Raw genomic sequence first — 17,762 nt, forward strand, 5'->3', positions numbered from 1 at the left:
GTAGAGGTATGATTTTGTTGAACGTTGATATTTTGGCATTGTGCCAAATAAAAATCGATTCTATCCACCAAAAATGTTTAAATTGCTCAAAGATTCGATCGTGTAGGAGAACTCATCACTAAGCTTACTTTAAAAAACGGCAACAGCTGACAGCGTGACATTGACAAGAAAAGATTTCAAACATCAAGAAAACGTAAATATAAGGTAGTTTTAAATAAAATATGAGTAATATTGTTAAGATACTGGTTTAAGTTCTTATAAAAAAAAACAGGAGGGTACGATGACGTCAGCATCATCTAGTAGTGCTCGCTCTTTGTTCGCCGAATCAAAACAAAGATTGGCTGAACGGGTGCAAGTTAATATGAATAACATTTCTTCTCTCGCCAGACAAATTCAACGTGGATCTAAATCTAATGAGGTAGATAATACAATAAATTTATAAATCTAATATTTTTTTCAACTCTATATTTGTAATGTCGGCCCCAAAGAGATTCATACAGATCAGCAGTGGACGCTCAAAACATTTCCTTACTAATAATTCAATAACTTTATCAGAAGTGTAAACGTATGTTGCAGAAAAATATCTCATCATATATGGGCATTGAAAACTAGATTTTTTACAGACAGGTAACTAATTGTATCCTGTCTATTGATACATGTATTGAAAGATTTGGACCCAATATCAGTGGTGCTGGTTTAGAATTCAATTTATTTCACTAGTATTTGAACACAACTCTGTCTGCGCTGAATTTAAAAAAAAAACTTAATTAGTATGATCTACATCTGTGCCAAATTTCACCAAGATCAGTTGAATAATTCTGAAGATACCTATTATAACATTAGTAAGATTTAATTTAAATAAAATTTATTGTATTCCAGCTGTCAAAAGCAGCACGTGATATGGCAGCTGTTGAACATGTGATGGAGAATAGCGAAGAAAATTTGAAAAAGATGCAACTAATTGGCATACATATTGGTTATCAATTTGAAAACATTCAAAAATCAGCAGAAATGATCGTCGAAATCAATGACCAGGTTGCATCAATAAGAAGACCGAATTAACATTCTTTAATTTTGTAGGTATTTTTAGTTAAATTATTATTTTAATATTACGTATTCATTTATTTATCATATTTTAATACAGTACATTTCATATCCAAAATTAAAAAAAAAGTACAAAAAATATTATATTAAAAATAGAACACCACCGGCTGCAGAATCCCATGTCTCAAACAACCAGTGGTTGGGACTGCAGAGTCAGGAACATTCTCATGATGCGCGCGGTTTCTAGGATAACTGCCTTTTGTATCGGGACCTTATTCCAACTGTTTAGTGAGAGCTTCTTATTTTAATCATATTTATTTTATTATAGAAATTGTTTTTATTAGCATTCTCACCTTATTATTGTATGGATAGATAAATAGAAAGAGCTGAATACAGTTTAAATTAATTCTAAAATCTATTAGTAGAGTATTTTCATTGTTGAATATATTTATCCTTAAGATTTGCTATCTTACTAATATTATAAATGGAATTGTTTAGATGTATGGATGGATGTTTGTTTAAAGGTATGTCCGGAGCGGCTGAACAGATCTCGATGAAATTTTAGATAGATGTAGAACATAGTCTGGAAGAGCACATAGACTTATTATGTTTGATTTAATTCTGCGTAGACAGAGGCGATAGCTAGTAGTGTTATGAAAATTGTAAACTAACTTAATCAACTTATGTAATGTGTACAATTTTACTACTGAACAATTATATAGTAGGTAGGTATTAAAAAAACTTATAGGATTAAATTCAGTACCAGGTTATTAAGGAAAAAACATATATCTCACTAATATTTTTTAATCAAATAGATGAATATCAAAGGAATCATGATCTTTTAATTCATGTGAGAAAGAATGCTTAAAGACTTCTTGATTTACTTCTTGATGAATGGGAATCCAGTACTGTAGGTGGGATAGTACGCCGCACTAGAGTAGATGGGCGCGGGGTAAGTTGGAGCGAGGGGTGCGTTGGCGATGTAGGTGGAAGTGAAGGGAGCGGGGGCGACGTAGGCGGAGGTAAGGGGCGCCGCGAGCAGTTGGGGGGAGGGAGAGGCGGAGCGCTTCTTGATGAAGTGAGCAGGCGCAGCGTAAGGCAGCACGGCGGGAGAGTACGCGGCCGCGATGCCAGGCGCTACCAGGGTGGACGCGTATGGGGTGGCTAGAGCCGCTGGGGCGACGTAGGCACCATTAGAGATGTAGCTGTTGTAGAACTGCGCCTCGCGCTTCTTGATGTAGTGTGGGTAGGACCAGCCGGTGTATACGCTGGGCACCGCTGCGGGGTAGATGGCGCTGGAATGCTGGACATAGGTGCTGGTGACGGGAGCCGGGATGTCTGCAGTAACACGTACGTTGGGTGCTAGGAACACACCGGGCTCCGCAACCGCGGCGCATACAAGAGCGGAGAGTACTACGAACTTGAACATTGTTGAAGTGACTGATGCCTGTTTAGTTTGCCTTAATGTATTTATATGAAAACTCGAACAAAGATTAATAACAGCGTTTTAGTTCAACGATCGCAAAGCTGAATCAGGTAGCTTGATATTTAGTACAATCAATCGAAGGTCAGCAAGAAGTCTACTAATGAAATAAACCTAAGTTTATATGTTAAAATTGTATACAGTTTAATCTGATGTTCTGAGATAAATCTATGAACTCTATAATTGGAAATTTCTTGCTTCAGTCTTACTAAAGATTAGCACAATTCTATTCCTTTATTCCATGTTAGCCATAGATTTTGATTGTTTTTTATTTTACCTTATTACATTGTCACTGGGTGGTTATTATTACTAGCAGGCGAGGTCGCGGACGAAAGCGCAAGCGTGCCCGTGGCCTCGCCATGATGCGTAGGAGGAACAGAGGGGTTTAGTGGGTATGCTTCCCATCCGGAAGAGAATGCCACATAACTACCGCGTCCCCCCGTGGCGCGGAGTATGCATAAAGCATTCCCTTATGAAAAAAAAATAAATTAAAACGAAAGAGGACATCTTGTAATTGAAATCCGTAATTAAAACGTATAAATGTTATCATTTGAGACTGATAGATTAACCTTCAAGTTTCAGATATGCATGCACCTTGTAAATAAAATTAAATTAAAAGTAATTTTAGTCATGCTGAGATTTTAATGTACTCGTTTTAAGGTGAGTTTCCACTGCGGAAAACTTCATACAGAAATGTAAAATTGTTATTTAAGTATTTCAGGGAGAATAAGAAAAATTCAGTTCAGTTTCAACTCAATTAATTAAGGCTTAAGGCGAAATGATTTTCCCCATTATGTTGATGTTTTTTTTTATCTGAATTCATTCTTTGTGGCCAAGTACTAATTTATTTATCTGTCGCCCGTGAATCCGTCCGCGCAGAATTAAAAAAAACTCTATCAGTAGCCTATGTGTTCTTCCAAACTATATTAATTATGCCATCTATGTCAAATTATAGCGAGATCCATGCAGCTGTTTTGAAGATATCTTCTAAGAAAACCCATTCATTCATATATCCAAACTTCTGGATTTATAATGTTATAGTAAGATAAAAAATACGTAGTCCTATTTCATATAGTCTATTCGTACTTTCTTTCGTCTTTGTCTACCCTTTAATTGAGTGACATTTCAATGTGAAATTGAATATCTTGTTACCGTTCGTCTACTCTTAGCCTGAAAGATTAAAACTTGCGATTTCAAGTGATAAACCGGCTTCACTTTTACAACGTACGACTCAAATGTGAAGGCGGTTCATTGTCCAATGTTCTGAAGTGATACCAATTAAGTTTTATGTAAATTTATTATTGTAAATAAAATAAAACAGTTGCTATACCGGAGACAGCTTATCCTGCAAGTCTTTGTTGCTGAGGAAAAACGTTTTGTATTTTTTAAAAGCAAAGATTAGTTCTGCCGGTATCGAGTTAAAAATCAATTTTAAAACCTTTTTTTTTTAAATAAAAATGTTACTCCAGGACTGTAAAGCAACACACATAATCCTTAATATGTGTCCTTTCACACGAAAACTACTGAACTGATTTAAATGAAATTTGGTATACAGATAGTCTAGAGCCTGGGGAAGGACATAGGCTACTTTTTAAAGCTAAAAAGGGGTTGTAAGGACGCACATCTAGTGATGTATTATATAAGGGACAATTTACATTACCAATCTTTTTTATATTTGCTTAAAATTTAAAGGATTTAAAAGATAGGAAAGAAGTTTCACAAAAGCTTTTAGAAATCGGTAGAATTAGTGATACTGTAAAGAAAGGAGATATGTGTTTGTTCAACTTATAATAGACTAGCTGGCGCCCGAGACTCCATCCGCGCGATAAATTAAAGAAAAAAACAATTGGTGGCAGCGTAATGTTATATAACCTAAAGCCTTCCTCTATAAATGGACTATTCAAAAAATAATTTTTCAAATCGGACCAGTAATTCCTGCGATTAGCGTGTTTAAACAAACAAATTCTTTCGCTTTATAATATTAGTACAGATATAATATCGTAAATGCAAAATCCTATAAAGATGTCAATGCCGTGTCAAATGCAGATCCGTAAACAGTGTTTCCACATCGGTTAAATAGCGTGAGTGTTACGTGTGTTAAGTTCAAAAAATAACAACGTGGTTGAAAGTAATTCAACAAAAAGAAATATGTGCGTAGACTCCGATAGATTGGTAAGCTCGATACTAAAGTTCTTCAAAGGCCTTGTAAGTAAATATCAAGCTTCCTGTATATAATCTTTGTACGGACAATATGCATCGCCTACGTAATTAAAACATATAAATAGATTGCTTTCATCTATGCAGGCATCAGTCACTTCAACAATGTTCAAGTTCGTAGTACTCTCCGCTCTTGTGTGCGCCGCGTTGGCGGAGCCCGGCGTGTTCCTGGCACCCAACACGTACACTGGAGCCATCCCGGCTCCCGTCACCAGCACCTATGTCCAGCATTCCAGCGCCATCTACCCTGCAGCCGTGCCCAGCGTATACACCGGCTGGTCCTACCCACACTACATCAAGAAGCGCGAGGCGCAGTTCTACAACGGCTACATCTCTAACGGTGCCTACGTCGCCCCAGCAGCCCTAGCTACCCCGTACGCGTCCACCCTGGTAGCGCCTGGCATCGCGGCCGCGTACTCTCCCGCCGTGCTGCCCTACGCTGCACCTGCTCACTTCATCAAGAAGCGCTCCGCCTCCCCCTCCCCCCAGCTGCTCGCCGCACCCCTCGCCTCCGCCTACGTCGCCCCCGCGCCCCTCGCTTCCACCTACATCGCCACCGCACCCCTCGCTGCAACTTACTCCTCGCCCATCTACTCCAGTGCAGCGTACTATCCCACCTACAGCACTGGATTCCCTTTCATCAAGAAGTAAACTCCATAATACGGATTTATTGTAATACTGCAACTTGAATATCACGTGCAGTGAATGGCCATAGCCAAATAAAGATACAACTGAAATACATTTTATTTTTATTTTATCTTATAAAACATTATTTTAAACGATTTCGTAGCAAAACTAACAGTCACGTGATACTTTTTGATATTACTTCTATGTAGGCTAGCACTAAGAAATGAGTATAGGAAATTCAATCCCAAAACGTCCGAACTGAACGCTTGCACGGAGGAATGTTTTTCTTTTTCTTGCTCGTTTGTTTTATCTAGTAAAGAAAAGGTTAAAATTAAGCACTTAAAAATTATCATAAACATTTTTTAAAACAAATAATTAGCTTCATACTCGTTTAGAGCATTTTTCAAATGAATCCTGCAATGGTTTAAAATTGATATTTAAAGTTTATATCTTGAATTTTTTACAACTTAAGTAAGAGGCAGAACAGTGACAGGCAGCCGTCTGTTATAATTAAGCCATAACAATTATGCCAAATTTCAGCGAGATCCGATGAGCCGTTCCAGATATACCTTCAAACAAACATCCATCCATCTAACCATTCGTATTTATAATATTAGTAAGATTTTGTTTCGATTCCAAGTAAGTAAGGCCAGAGAGATAACGATAATGAGGTTGAATATGAGGCCTAAAGACTATTTTTCGTAGAACTTTCCGTTGCTACGTAGACTATCAATATATATCTTTATAAATATTGGACCATTAAGATGTGATTTGCTCTTCTTTGTATTATACTTAAACTTGTTTTGAGCTTTAACAATTATTGAAAAATTCATTCTCTATGCTACTAGAATTAGTGTTGAAACACATGTTCTGTAAACGGCAAAGTTAAGCACAGACTATGAAGAATTTCTGATTTTAAGTTAAAACTAGTCTGATCAAAATTATATTTTATTTAATTTATATTTTACTAATATTATAAATGCCAATGTCTAGATGGGTGGATGGATGTTTGTTTGAAGGAACGTATAGAATGGATCTCGCTGAAATTTGGCATAGATGTAGAACGTAACTTGGAAGAACGCATAGGCTACTTTTTTTTTTAATTCCGCGCGGATGGTGTCGCGGGCGACAGCTAGTTTGAATTATAAAATAAATGCTATTGGTATATTAGTAAAGAGTGATGTTGTATCCATGAAGGTTTGTCTGGTATAGCGGTATTGGCTCACACTTTGGAAATTAGAGATTGCAAGATCGGATGCAAGTAAAATTAATGGAATATAATTGCAATTGAGCAGTATAAGAATGTCTTTTTTTATATCATAAGGTGGCAAACGAGCGAGCCCATAGACATAAGCAATTGTATATGCATTGCCTACCTTTAATCGACGGAGGAGAGGATGCACATAAAGAAAATATGTTCCCTTTCCATGCATCCAAACGATCTGTGAACGATAGAATTAAAAATACTTTTGTAAGCGATGAATGTCGTTTAAAAGAGGACGTTGTGAGTAGAGTTGATAAAGGCATGCATAGATTATTTGGACACCTTGAAAGGATGTATGGAAATTTACAAAAAGGAAATTTATGAGTGTGAGAAAGACACCATCCAGATTGATGGAATACTCAAGACGGACGATATTAAGAGCACCCGAAACCGAGGAACATGGATGCGTAGATGTATGAATGTAGAAGAAGCGAGAGAGGTGTATAGGGACCTCGCAAAATGGTAGTCCGTGGTCTCTGTCTAGTCCTCAGGTTACGGGCGTGTATTTTTTTGTGTTTACGTTGTTGTTTTAAAATGTACTTGATGAAATAATTCAAGAACCTTTTATAGTGAGAGGATAGTAGTAATACATTTAAAAGACAATTTAAATATAGGTATGCTTTTATTTAATACAAAATTGCTATGGCACTCCGTTGAATTCTAAAATGTTTAGATGTAAAAAGTTAAGCTAGTGTAATACAGTTTTTAAATGTTGCATTTGTTTGTATGTATCCGAATGGCGGTTCTATTTTCGTCAGGATTATATTTAATTGTAGTTTAAATTACTTTTTGATGAATGGGAATCCAGTGCTGTAGGTGGGATAGTACGCCGCACTAGAGAAGATGGGCGCGGAGTAAGTGGCAGCGAAGGGTGCGGAGGCGAGGTAGGTGGAAGCGAGGGGTGCGGGGGCAACGTAGGCAGAGGCGAGAGGTGCGGCGAGCAGCTGGGGGGACGGGGAGGCGGAGCGCTTCTTGATGAAGTGAGCAGGCGCAGCGTAGGGCAGCACGGCGGGAGAGTACGCCGCTGCGATGCCGGGGGCTACCAGGGTAGACGCGTATGGTGCGGCTAGAGCCGCGGGGGCGACGTAGGCACCGTTAGCAATATAGCTGTTGTAGAACTGCGCCTCGCGCTTCTTGATGTAGTGCGGGTAGGATAGGCTGGTGTATACGCTGGGCACCGCTGCGGGGTAGATGGCGCTAGAGTGCTGGACATAGGTGCTGGTAACGGGAGCCGCGATGGCTGCAGTGTAGGTGCGTGGTGCCAGGAACACGCCGGGCTCCGCCACCGCGGCGCACACAAGAGCGGAAAGTACTACGAACTTGAACATTGTTGAAGTGACTGATGTCTGTTCTTACTCCGGAGCTTATTTATATTAAAGTTGTATGAAGCTGAAGGCGTAGGTTCAGGAAGTTGATATTTATGTCGATCAAGGCCAACCGTACATCGAACTATCGTTAACGTTTAAACATTGCTATATTATTATCTGGTGGTAATTTATGCAAAACCAGCACATGTCTTTGACTACATTTCTGCTTATCTTTAGGAGACCAGTTGTAAGTGGTGGCATTATGCCACCACTGGTCAATGTCAGTGGTTAGTCACACAAAAGCTTGAATCGATTCTTAACAAAGGTCTACGCATAACGTCTTTTGTTTTGACTACTAATGTAGATAAGTATTTAACAAACTGAATAATTGAAATCAATTACTTTTGCTTCTGATGTAAACAACGAAAAGTTTTAGCAAAAATCATTTCTTGCAATTATTGAGATTCGCAAACAATTTTTTTTTGTAGGCGTTTCTTAAAAGATGCTTTCGGATTAGAACAAGTACTCGTATAAATAGAATTTAATACGTATTTTGATTATTATCTATAAGACAAGTTTTTATTAATTCGATTGTAATAAAAAGCAATCGATCAAATTAATCTTATGACAAAAGAAGTGTTATTAAAAAAGAGGTAGTGACGACAAGTGAACTTTAAGTTTTTTATATGCATTTAGACATCGTTTAATAACTCTTGAACTATTTTCGGATAAAATAATATTATTTTGTACTCTTACTTGTAACCTCTTTAATAAATTGTATGTTATTTTACATCTTTTTCCAATCTGCAGTTTATGGTTTGCGATCCTCGTTTGACAAGCTTATTTTTTACTCTTGCTTTCTTTGTCAAAACCCTCGTACAAACACGAATTACCATCCTTCTCGTATTCTTTGAATAGAGACTTCGAAAAAAAGACATGTTTTGTACAGACGTATGGGCAGTGAAAACTCTCAGCTTGGAAATTTGATATTAATATTTTGGTAATGATACAAAAGTGCAAAAAACGAAAAAAAAAACATTTATCTTTACAACACTAGCTGTCAACTGCGACTCCGTCCGCGGAGAGTTACAAAATAATTAGTTGCCAATATGTCATTTTAGACTATGTTCTATATGTATACCAAATTTCATCGAGGTCCGTTCAGCCGTTCTGGTGATACCTTCAAACACACATCCATCCATTTAAACATTCGCATTTATAATATTATTAAGAAGTAATCATTAACGAAACTAGTTTCAAGGTTATTGCGAGTGAAAACAATTGAACTGATATTCGATCTTCTTTTATTTTTGGCAGATAGATCGAGGTTGCTGTTTACTGCATGAGAACAGTAAAAGACCATTCCCTCCTGGTGTAGGCTGATGGATGTAGCTAGCATGGATCCAGTTACAGTTGCCATTAAGGTTAGTCATAAATTAATAATTCTCATACATTCTAAAAGATTTGCTAAAACAAATATTCCAAGGTTCTACAAATAAAAGGACTTAACATATATTTTCCACGTTTAGTCCGTTTGGTCATCTTCTCCTTCCCACCTTTTTCTAGTAAGTAAGAGATTTGTTGTAGAAAGTGCGCTTAGGAAGGGGAAATATATTTTTTCTTTACGACATCGCATCTGCATTTGTTGATGCCTATGGGTCATCACTTCGCTATTTTTGCGTTTTATGTAGCCGTCTGCTCGATTGCCTCCTTATATTATAAAAAATATAGTCCTACCTATTTTTTGTTCGTGTCATTTAAATAATTATATCGATGAAAGAAAATTGAATAAATTCTCTTATAAAAATAATCGTACCTAAATTGACGCGAAATTTAATGCATGTACACTGAAAACGTAATAATAAGTTTTTATCGTCTTTTTATCTTTCTATCTTCAATGTGTCTCTGACCTTATAAAGTTGTCAAGGAGTAAGCCTTAGTAGTGAGTAAAGTTCCGAGTTTACTATTGTGAACAGTTGTTTGAATAAATTTTGCGTGCAACGAGGTTATACTCGTAGTTTGCTTTTCCTAGTACATTGTGGGAATTTTCAATTAACGTTTTATTTTTATTACGCAATTATTTTACAACCTAACTTGGGTAAACTTTGAGTTTCTCTGTGGGTACATATGTATATGAATTAACTACATAATTACTTGACTATTTTTTTAATAGTCTTTAAAAGAGGCAAAGGCTTCAAATTTGCTTTTTATGTTTGTTACCTCGGAACTTCGCTTTTGGTAAATTTTGTCAAAGTTTTTTTTTTAAATCTAAAAGTACCATTATCTTGTGTTATTCCAAAAATAATTGTACAATTTATATTATGGACAAGATTGATTTGTAATTTTGTTCATATAAAATTACTAAACACTAGTAGTCGCCCGCGACTCCGTCTGCGTGGATTTATAAATATGGTCTTCCAGACTATGTTCTACATCAATGCCAAATTTCACTAAGATCTGTAGAGCAGTTCCGGAGAAAGCTTCATTCAAATATCCATTCAAACATTTGCAACATATTAGTATGATTTAAAATACTCTTAAAAATTAAATACCATAATCTGACTTAACTAGAATTATTTGACATTTTAGTAAGACGATATATTGATAAAAAGTTGACGATGATTTTATCCAATTAGTAAATTCATACGTACCTAAATGTCAATCGTTTAAAAGCCGGTTGCTCTCTGATTTTATAGAACACAATGAATCATAATGAATGTTCCGATAATATTGGCATGTGTATCTTACTAATATTATAAATGCGAATGTTTGGATGTATTGATTTGTTTTTGAAGTTATCTCGAGAACGGACATATGGATCTTGCTGAAATTCGGCATACTTATAGAACATAGACTAGAAGAACACATAGGCTACTAATTATTTTTTTTTGCGCGGACGGTTTCGGGGGCGTCAGCCAGTCTGAGATCATTTGATTATACGTAACAATGCCTGCAAATTGGCAACATGAGCTATAAAAATGTATATGTTGTCTGTTGCAAGACCATTGAATTTGGTTTACGTGTATAGTTTTAAAAACAAATCGGTTTTATTAAAAAAAAAAACGGAAAATATACTTTCTGTTTGTACCAGGAAACTTTTTAGACCAATATATTATTATTTTTTTTGGAACACATAAAAGTGCAGCATTGAAAAATTTATATTTATTTTGAACTTAAATAATCATATTTATAGACTATGCCACATTTGAAAATACTCAGTTGAATTTAACTATGCATTTCGTAAATGTCACTCAAACCGGTTTCTATTTCCGTAATATTTAAGACTAGCTGTCGCCCGCGATTCTGTCTGTTCGGAATAAAAAAAAACTTAATAAGTAGCTTATGTGTTCTTCCAGACTATGTTGTACATCTATGCAAAATTCCATCAAGATCTGTTGAGTTCTTCCGGAGATATCTTGTAACAAACGTCCATCTAAAATTTCGCATTTATAATATTAGTAAGATAATTAAAATTAGAAATAAAATCACCAGTATTGTTCTTTATTCTTTATTTATTTAACTTAATTACAAAGATTTAGATATAGAAGCAGTCTTCTAGTCTTCGATGTTATTCTTTAATTTCTGGTATATCTCTTTTCTTGATTACATATAATGGCATTGAAAATTCTGGTATAAAAGAACTTGGTACAACACTAGAGAATATTGAAGGTTGGGGTAAATACGATAGTCTTTTGTTTATATAATGCGCAGGCGCAGTATAAGCTGATACAAAAGGTCCTTTAGGAAGTAATGGTGAAGAATAAGAATAACGTAGAGTTGGTGGTGCGTAGAATGATGACGCGTAAGGCGTTGCTGGAACATAAGATTTTGGAGGATCGAAATTTATTGACCTTTTATTAATGAAATGATTAGGTCTTGTATGTCTTCTTTGATGCGTTGTAGGGTAGCTTAGTGACGTCATAAACGCGTTGTCCTGTTTGAAAGTTTCACTTGTATCACTTTGGTATATTTTAAACGCACTCGATGTTACCACGAATAGACACAACACAACGAGTCTTAACATTATAACGAACTGACCCCTGACAATATGGCGAGGTATAGAAAGTTTCACTTATATTATTCGTGTACTAAGCTAGTGTGTTCGCGAATGCAAGGTCGACTGAAACTAGTGAAAGGTTTCACGGATTGTGAAATTGTAATATTGTAGTAGTTTAAATAACTTTGATTATAATAATCTAATGTTTTAAAAGCTTTTTAAATTTAATATTCACGTGGTTTGTAATAACGCGCAGTGCAGGCGATAGCTCGGCTATGTGTAAGGCCAACAACTGAGGAACGGTTTTTTTGCCGGTCACATCTTTCCTAATGACTCAACCTCGCAACAAAATATATCACCTTTAGGATTTTGTCGTAATAAATTAAATTATAATATTAATTAGTAGTCCCGGATATACCATGTGATCTTAGATGTCGCGTAGATTGTTTTTTAATTTTTTTATGAAATTTAATTTTGTGTTCTTACGTGTTTTTTACGTAAATTTATGTTTTTTAATCATTTGTACTTGAATATTTGAAAGCATTGATAAGCAGGGTATGCGTAAGATGGGAGAGAATTCAGATATGAAGGCTGATCTTCAGTTTACTTTTACTTCTGCATGCAATATACTTACTTTATGTCTATGTATGGAAGATAAGTATGTACTGTAACGATCCATCATAAAGAATGGTTGAAGACGTCTTATAAACAGCTGCAACATTTTTTGTGCATTGAATTTGATGTGATGGTTCAGATTTAAATTGACATTTAAAACCTATAGATGTGGTGGAAAATTTTCAAAATCACGCATTCAAATAATTTTATGACTAATTTAAAACAAGAACATATGGAAAATCCGGATTACGGTTGTTTTTTTTAATTTGGTATAATTGTGAGATACCATTGCCAAAACATCCATACAAACAGTTTAGTTAGTTCGTTTAAGTTTTAAGAAACAGTTCTGTATAGATACGGACGATAAAACACATCAAAAATAATTTAATAGGCTTCTAGTATTTGTAGCGCCTGATAGTTTGTTACTATTTAAAATGTATAACGTTAATAATGCTGTTACTAATTTTATAGGCGCTTAACATTTTGTATTCTAATTGAATTACAAACATTATTTAGCAAGTGAATTCACTTTTTAAAACATTCAGATTGACAACGCGTCATATTAAAATATTATAGTACATCTTTCGAATTAAAATTGTCTTTCAAGGTTTATAGCCAGCAATAAAATTTGCATGCGCCCACTCTAAAATACCACAATCTCACAGAAGACAGGCATGAAGTAGAACATTCTACGCTTCCTCTAAAGAGTGAATATCCCGTCCTAGTTCTCTGTTCCCATCCATTTGTAATATGCAAAGCTTGGGAATGGGTAATTTTACGGAGGACGGGATACACTGTAAAATTAAATATCCTTTTTATGTTTGTCCTTCCCCTCTCTCAAGGTAGATAATGCATCTACTCATTTCTTTGTTTAGATGTTATAGGTAAGCTCGTTTATCATATTATCTCTTACTAATATTATAAATGCGAATGTTTAGATGTATGGATGGATGTTTGTTACAAAGTATCTCTAGGACGGTTTAACAGATCTTGATGAAACTTGGCATTAATATAGAACATAGTCTGGAAGAACACATACGCTACTAATTAGTTTTTTTTAATTCTGCGCGGACGGAGTAGCGATAGACAGCTAGTATTACATACGAATTATAATTTTTACCTTTACTTATCGCATACAAGTAACATTTTTCAGTTATAATCTTTTGTTAAATAGTCTATCATAAGTCATTAAAGATGCTTCCTTCATCTAACCTGTGAATTGTTGAAATGTAATTGGGTAAATTAATATTAAAGTTTTAGTGGCAACTTTTTTTTTACCGAGGGGGAAATCTTCAACAAGGTACCCTGCCTTTTTGTGATAAATGCAGGGTTATGTGAGATTTTTACTCACTTAAACCCCCTCGATGGCAATTCTGAAGTGCAACAGCGAGAGACCCGGGATCTCAAACGCATCAGGGTTCTCTACATTGAGTTGCACGACCCGAGGAAACATACTTCCTCTTGCAGAAAACATTCTTTCTGAGTGCCAACTGTGCCACTAACTACCGTCAGCAATTCATAACCTTAAACTTATAATAAAAATCTCGTGTCACAATAATAATACCAAACTCTTCCGAAAAGGCTTGACCGATTTTTATGAAATTAACATACTCAGTCACTGAGAATCAGCTACTATTCTTTAATCCTATGCGGACGGAGTCGGGGGCGACAGTTAGTAATTTATAAAAACAATTAATGCGTCATACAAGTCTCAAGACAAATGTTCGAAGTCAACGAAATAGCACACACGTTAGTACATCGCAAAGTTTATTGCGTATATACGAACGTGTGTGCTCACAAAAATACATTACAATAATACGTATCATGAGTTTCCACTGCCGAAACATACAACCTGTACGATATATTACTTTCGTAAGAAACAGGGTTCTTACCACGATTGAGCTGTTTAATCTCCCGATATTTGTCAGCCCATGATAGCGTTTGCATGTGTGCTGAAATATCGGAAGCTCAAATAGCTTATTCGTGGTAAGAATCCCGTTACAGTATAACCTGGAAAGCATATTGTTATCTCTATTTTTCATAAAGAGAGTGACTGAGACGATAATATGTTTTCGTACGTATGTTTCGACAGAGGAAATTCACAGTTATAGTTAATTACCTTTTAAGTTTTAAAATTTAATCCGCACTCAACTGTCATCGATGTAAATGTGAGAAAATTGTTTTTTACAATTCTCTTTTATACCGATAACTTGTTATTTGGCCCTTTGACTATACAGAAACGGACTAGGCAAATAGCTGCCGTTTTCAAAAATTAGTCAAGTTTACAATTACATATGTGCATATTATATAAAATTGAAAGATCTTTGTAATAAACGCAGTGTGACTCATAAATTTACACACTAATACAAAATTAGCACACAAGCAAGCAACATTGCGACTTATTTTTCACTAGCTGTCACCTGTGACTCGATCACTAGCTGGCCAGTGAAGTGTTAATATTAAAAAAACCTTGATTGCTGAGCCCTTGTGTTCTTCAAGCATATATTCGACATTACGCCAAATTTTATCGAGATCCGTTAAGCCAATCTGGAGATACCATCTAACATCTAAAACCTTTAGTATTTATAATATTCGTAAGATTTTTTATTTCATAGAGGGCTATGTTTTTGTTTGACAAGTCCTGTCTCTCAAAAGTCACAGATTTGACCAAAGAATGCGTACATTACTCATGTCTGATAGTACTATAGCATTTACGAGCAAAATGTCAACACTGCACGATGCAAATGGAAAATTTTCTAAAATAGACTCCAAAAAAAGGTAATTAATATTCCATACTTTGTTAGTATTGACTACACAGTTCTATGTGAATAAATTAGCCGCGTGAATAAAAGGTTAGTTTTGACTGGGTTTCAACTGTCGATGTATTTTTAGGAAAAGCTTCGCACTTTTAGAATTTTATGGTAACTTTTTAACTACTTATATGCTTAATAATATTTATTAATATTGGTCTGAAATGAATTCGCTACTTTTGTTGATAGCTAGACTTGTAAATATTACGTTGTCTCTGTTCTTTCAAAGAGAATGTATGAGATGACAATATGTATCAATTAATGTGTCGCTACAGTCAAAACACACAGTAATGTTTTAATTAATTTATTTTACAATTGAAAGTCAATTGTTTATCACCTTACCGACAACCGGTGTCGATCGAAATGTGAAGGCGTTACGTATTTTTTTGTTTTTTTTTTGCGATTAAACTGTCAGGTGTTTGATGTTCCGAGTCCCGGATTCTAGATGACCTTGCGGTGTGTAAATACCAGCTTCCTGGTCAACTTAGTATCTCGTTGAACGACAACGCCCCTTATTTTGTCCTACGATAAATCTGATTTAGTATAAATAACCCGTGTCTCTTTGTATCGGCATCAGTCGTCCTGAAAGCCTCTAAGATGTTCAAGTTTGTTTTGTGTGCGCTGTTCGCCGCCGCGGTCGCCGAGCCGCAGTTCTTCTATACTCCGTACTCGGAGTCTTACATCGCCCCGGCGACGACCACCGTCACCAAGCATGCCAGCAGCGTCGTCACCTCTCCCTACTACTCGACCTACGGCTACGAAGTCCCTCACTTCATCAAGAAACGTGAAGCCCAATTCCTCCCCAGCGCTGTATTACCTACCAGCTATGTAAGCAACTGGGCGACTCCTTACAACTACTTGAACTCCAACGCATACCTTCCTTACGCTTCAGTGTTGAACGCTCACTTGATCAAGAAGCGATCCGCCGGTCTCATCTCTCATGGCAGTTACATCACCCCTTATAGCTCTTACATCGCTCCTGGTGCCTTGACTTACTCCTCCGGTTTGTACCATGGTAATCCTCTGTACTCCTCATACATCGCTCCCGCTCATCTCATCAAGAAGAGGTCAGCTCAGTGGTCTACTCCGTACCTCGCAGCTCCGATTGCATCCACCTACGTGGCATCTTCCCCTCTCGCAACCTCGTACTCCGCGGCCGTTCTCCCCGGTGCATCTTACTGGTCTGGTTACGGTGCATTCCCCTACATCAAGAAGTAAGAAGCTTTAACAGTGTAGCGACTCAAACGACCCACGACCTAACGTTTGTACAGGCATTATATTTTTTTGTAAATATACGATTTTGAATTGAATACATTTTTTTATTTTATGCGATTTATTAACCATTATTCATACATATTTTATTTAACAAACAACTCAGTTAATGTCCAAACGAATACGTGAAAAATTTCCTTTTTAATTTTTCCATAATTTGTCAAAAATATTCGATTCGAAAAACTTCAACCTCAAAAATTCAATTATGCGAATTAACTGCTACTTTTTCGTAGGCGCTTTAATATATTCTAGGTTCATTAAAGAACCCAACTTAACTTTGATATAATTTCATAATTCTATAATATTTCAATAAAAGTAAAATGTAATGAATTGGTATAAATACATAAGTGTGTTTTTCAGGTTGAATTTATCCTTGAACGTTATTTTAAAATAAGTAGACTGATATTTAGAGAAAAAATTAATTTATTAACCTTTATCGGTAAGTGAGACTAATTTGGGAACGCAATTTAACCTTGTAATAGTTTGAAATAGAAAAAAAAAAATAGTATCCAGAAACTTATTGATTTTATAACATTCACAATTATTTTTATTCATTCGTTAATATTGCATTTGTTTTATCTTGCTTCCTTTTTTGAAAGAATCATCGTTGTATGATCTCATAGCACTTTACGTAATAGTACGCGACAATTGGGAAATGGATGCCTCCTTTGTGAGAGGATCTGTAGATATCTTTTACTTCACTCCGTTCTGTCTGCAGTGTGGTTAATGGCATCTTAATTAGTCGAGCGGCATTTGTTTGGACAACTGGGCGGTTAGACAAAATGCATTCGCTTCGAAGTGATTCCATAGTGAACTTCAAAAATATATGGTACTGAGGCGCGACAATCACGTGACTTATCGAAAGTTATTGTCAGTTCTATAATACTCCAAGTTCGTTATGGAATCGCTTCGGAGCGAATGCACTTTTGTTTAACCTCCCTGGTCTTTCAAATTAGGTTTATCTAGTATATTTTATGATATATAAAAACCTGGTCTTTAATAGTTAATAGCCCTAAAACCTGACTGCCCTCTGACGCATCGGGACGGGACCACGGGCACGCTTTCGCTCTCGTCCGCGGCCCCGTCTGCGCCAGCTGCCGAGGCAGCCTCACGGGGGGGGGGGGGG

General features: G+C 36.2%; 5 protein-coding genes across 5 annotated transcripts in view; 3 read left to right on the forward strand and 2 right to left on the reverse strand.

The window, feature by feature from the left end:
• The first annotated feature begins 141 nt into the window (after positions 1-141).
• BORCS7 (BLOC-1 related complex subunit 7) lies at positions 142-1,125 on the forward strand. Its single transcript, XM_013306249.1, has 2 exons — positions 142-418; positions 880-1,125. The coding sequence occupies exons 1-2, from the start codon at positions 281-283 to the stop codon at positions 1,060-1,062; spliced, it is 321 nt and encodes a 106-aa protein (XP_013161703.1). The 5' UTR covers positions 142-280; the 3' UTR covers positions 1,063-1,125.
• A 93-nt stretch (positions 1,126-1,218) lies between these two features.
• On the reverse strand, positions 1,219-2,913 carry LOC106113458 (pupal cuticle protein G1A-like). Its single transcript, XM_013306234.1, has one exon. It carries the CDS (start codon positions 2,471-2,473, stop codon positions 1,925-1,927), a length of 549 nt encoding a protein of 182 aa, XP_013161688.1. The 5' UTR covers positions 2,474-2,913; the 3' UTR covers positions 1,219-1,924.
• Positions 2,914-4,849: 1,936 nt separating this feature from the next.
• LOC106118103 (pupal cuticle protein G1A-like) lies at positions 4,850-5,395 on the forward strand. Its single transcript, XM_013312695.1, has one exon. The coding sequence runs from the start codon at positions 4,850-4,852 to the stop codon at positions 5,393-5,395; it is 546 nt and encodes a 181-aa protein (XP_013168149.1).
• A 1,849-nt stretch (positions 5,396-7,244) lies between these two features.
• Positions 7,245-7,993, reverse strand: LOC106124292 (pupal cuticle protein G1A-like). Its single transcript, XM_013320837.1, has one exon. It carries the CDS (start codon positions 7,961-7,963, stop codon positions 7,418-7,420), a length of 546 nt encoding a protein of 181 aa, XP_013176291.1. The 5' UTR covers positions 7,964-7,993; the 3' UTR covers positions 7,245-7,417.
• A 1,298-nt stretch (positions 7,994-9,291) lies between these two features.
• Positions 9,292-17,762, forward strand: part of Adamts-like (A disintegrin and metalloproteinase with thrombospondin motifs like) — a 138,315-nt gene continuing 129,844 nt past the window's right edge. The window contains exon 1 of the mRNA XM_013326060.1: positions 9,292-9,366. The gene's annotated coding sequence lies outside the window, so the exon portion shown is untranslated. The remainder of the gene's footprint in view (positions 9,367-17,762) is intronic.

This window comes from Papilio xuthus, unplaced genomic scaffold (genome assembly GCF_000836235.2).
Source record: "Papilio xuthus unplaced genomic scaffold, Pxut_1.1 DF829758.1, whole genome shotgun sequence".
In the NCBI taxonomy this organism is placed as follows: Eukaryota; Metazoa; Arthropoda; class Insecta; order Lepidoptera; family Papilionidae; genus Papilio; species Papilio xuthus.

Coding starts and splice junctions, on each gene's coding strand:
- LOC106113458 (XM_013306234.1), bottom strand. CDS start 2,473: ATGTTCAAGTTCGTAGTACTCTCCGCTCTTGTATGCGCCGCGGTTGCG.
- BORCS7 (XM_013306249.1), top strand. CDS start 281: ATGACGTCAGCATCATCTAGTAGTGCTCGCTCTTTGTTCGCCGAATCA. Junction 419..879: donor GTGGATCTAAATCTAATGAG/GTAGATAATACA, acceptor ATTGTATTCCAG/CTGTCAAAAGCAGCACGTGA.
- LOC106118103 (XM_013312695.1), top strand. CDS start 4,850: ATGTTCAAGTTCGTAGTACTCTCCGCTCTTGTGTGCGCCGCGTTGGCG.
- LOC106124292 (XM_013320837.1), bottom strand. CDS start 7,963: ATGTTCAAGTTCGTAGTACTTTCCGCTCTTGTGTGCGCCGCGGTGGCG.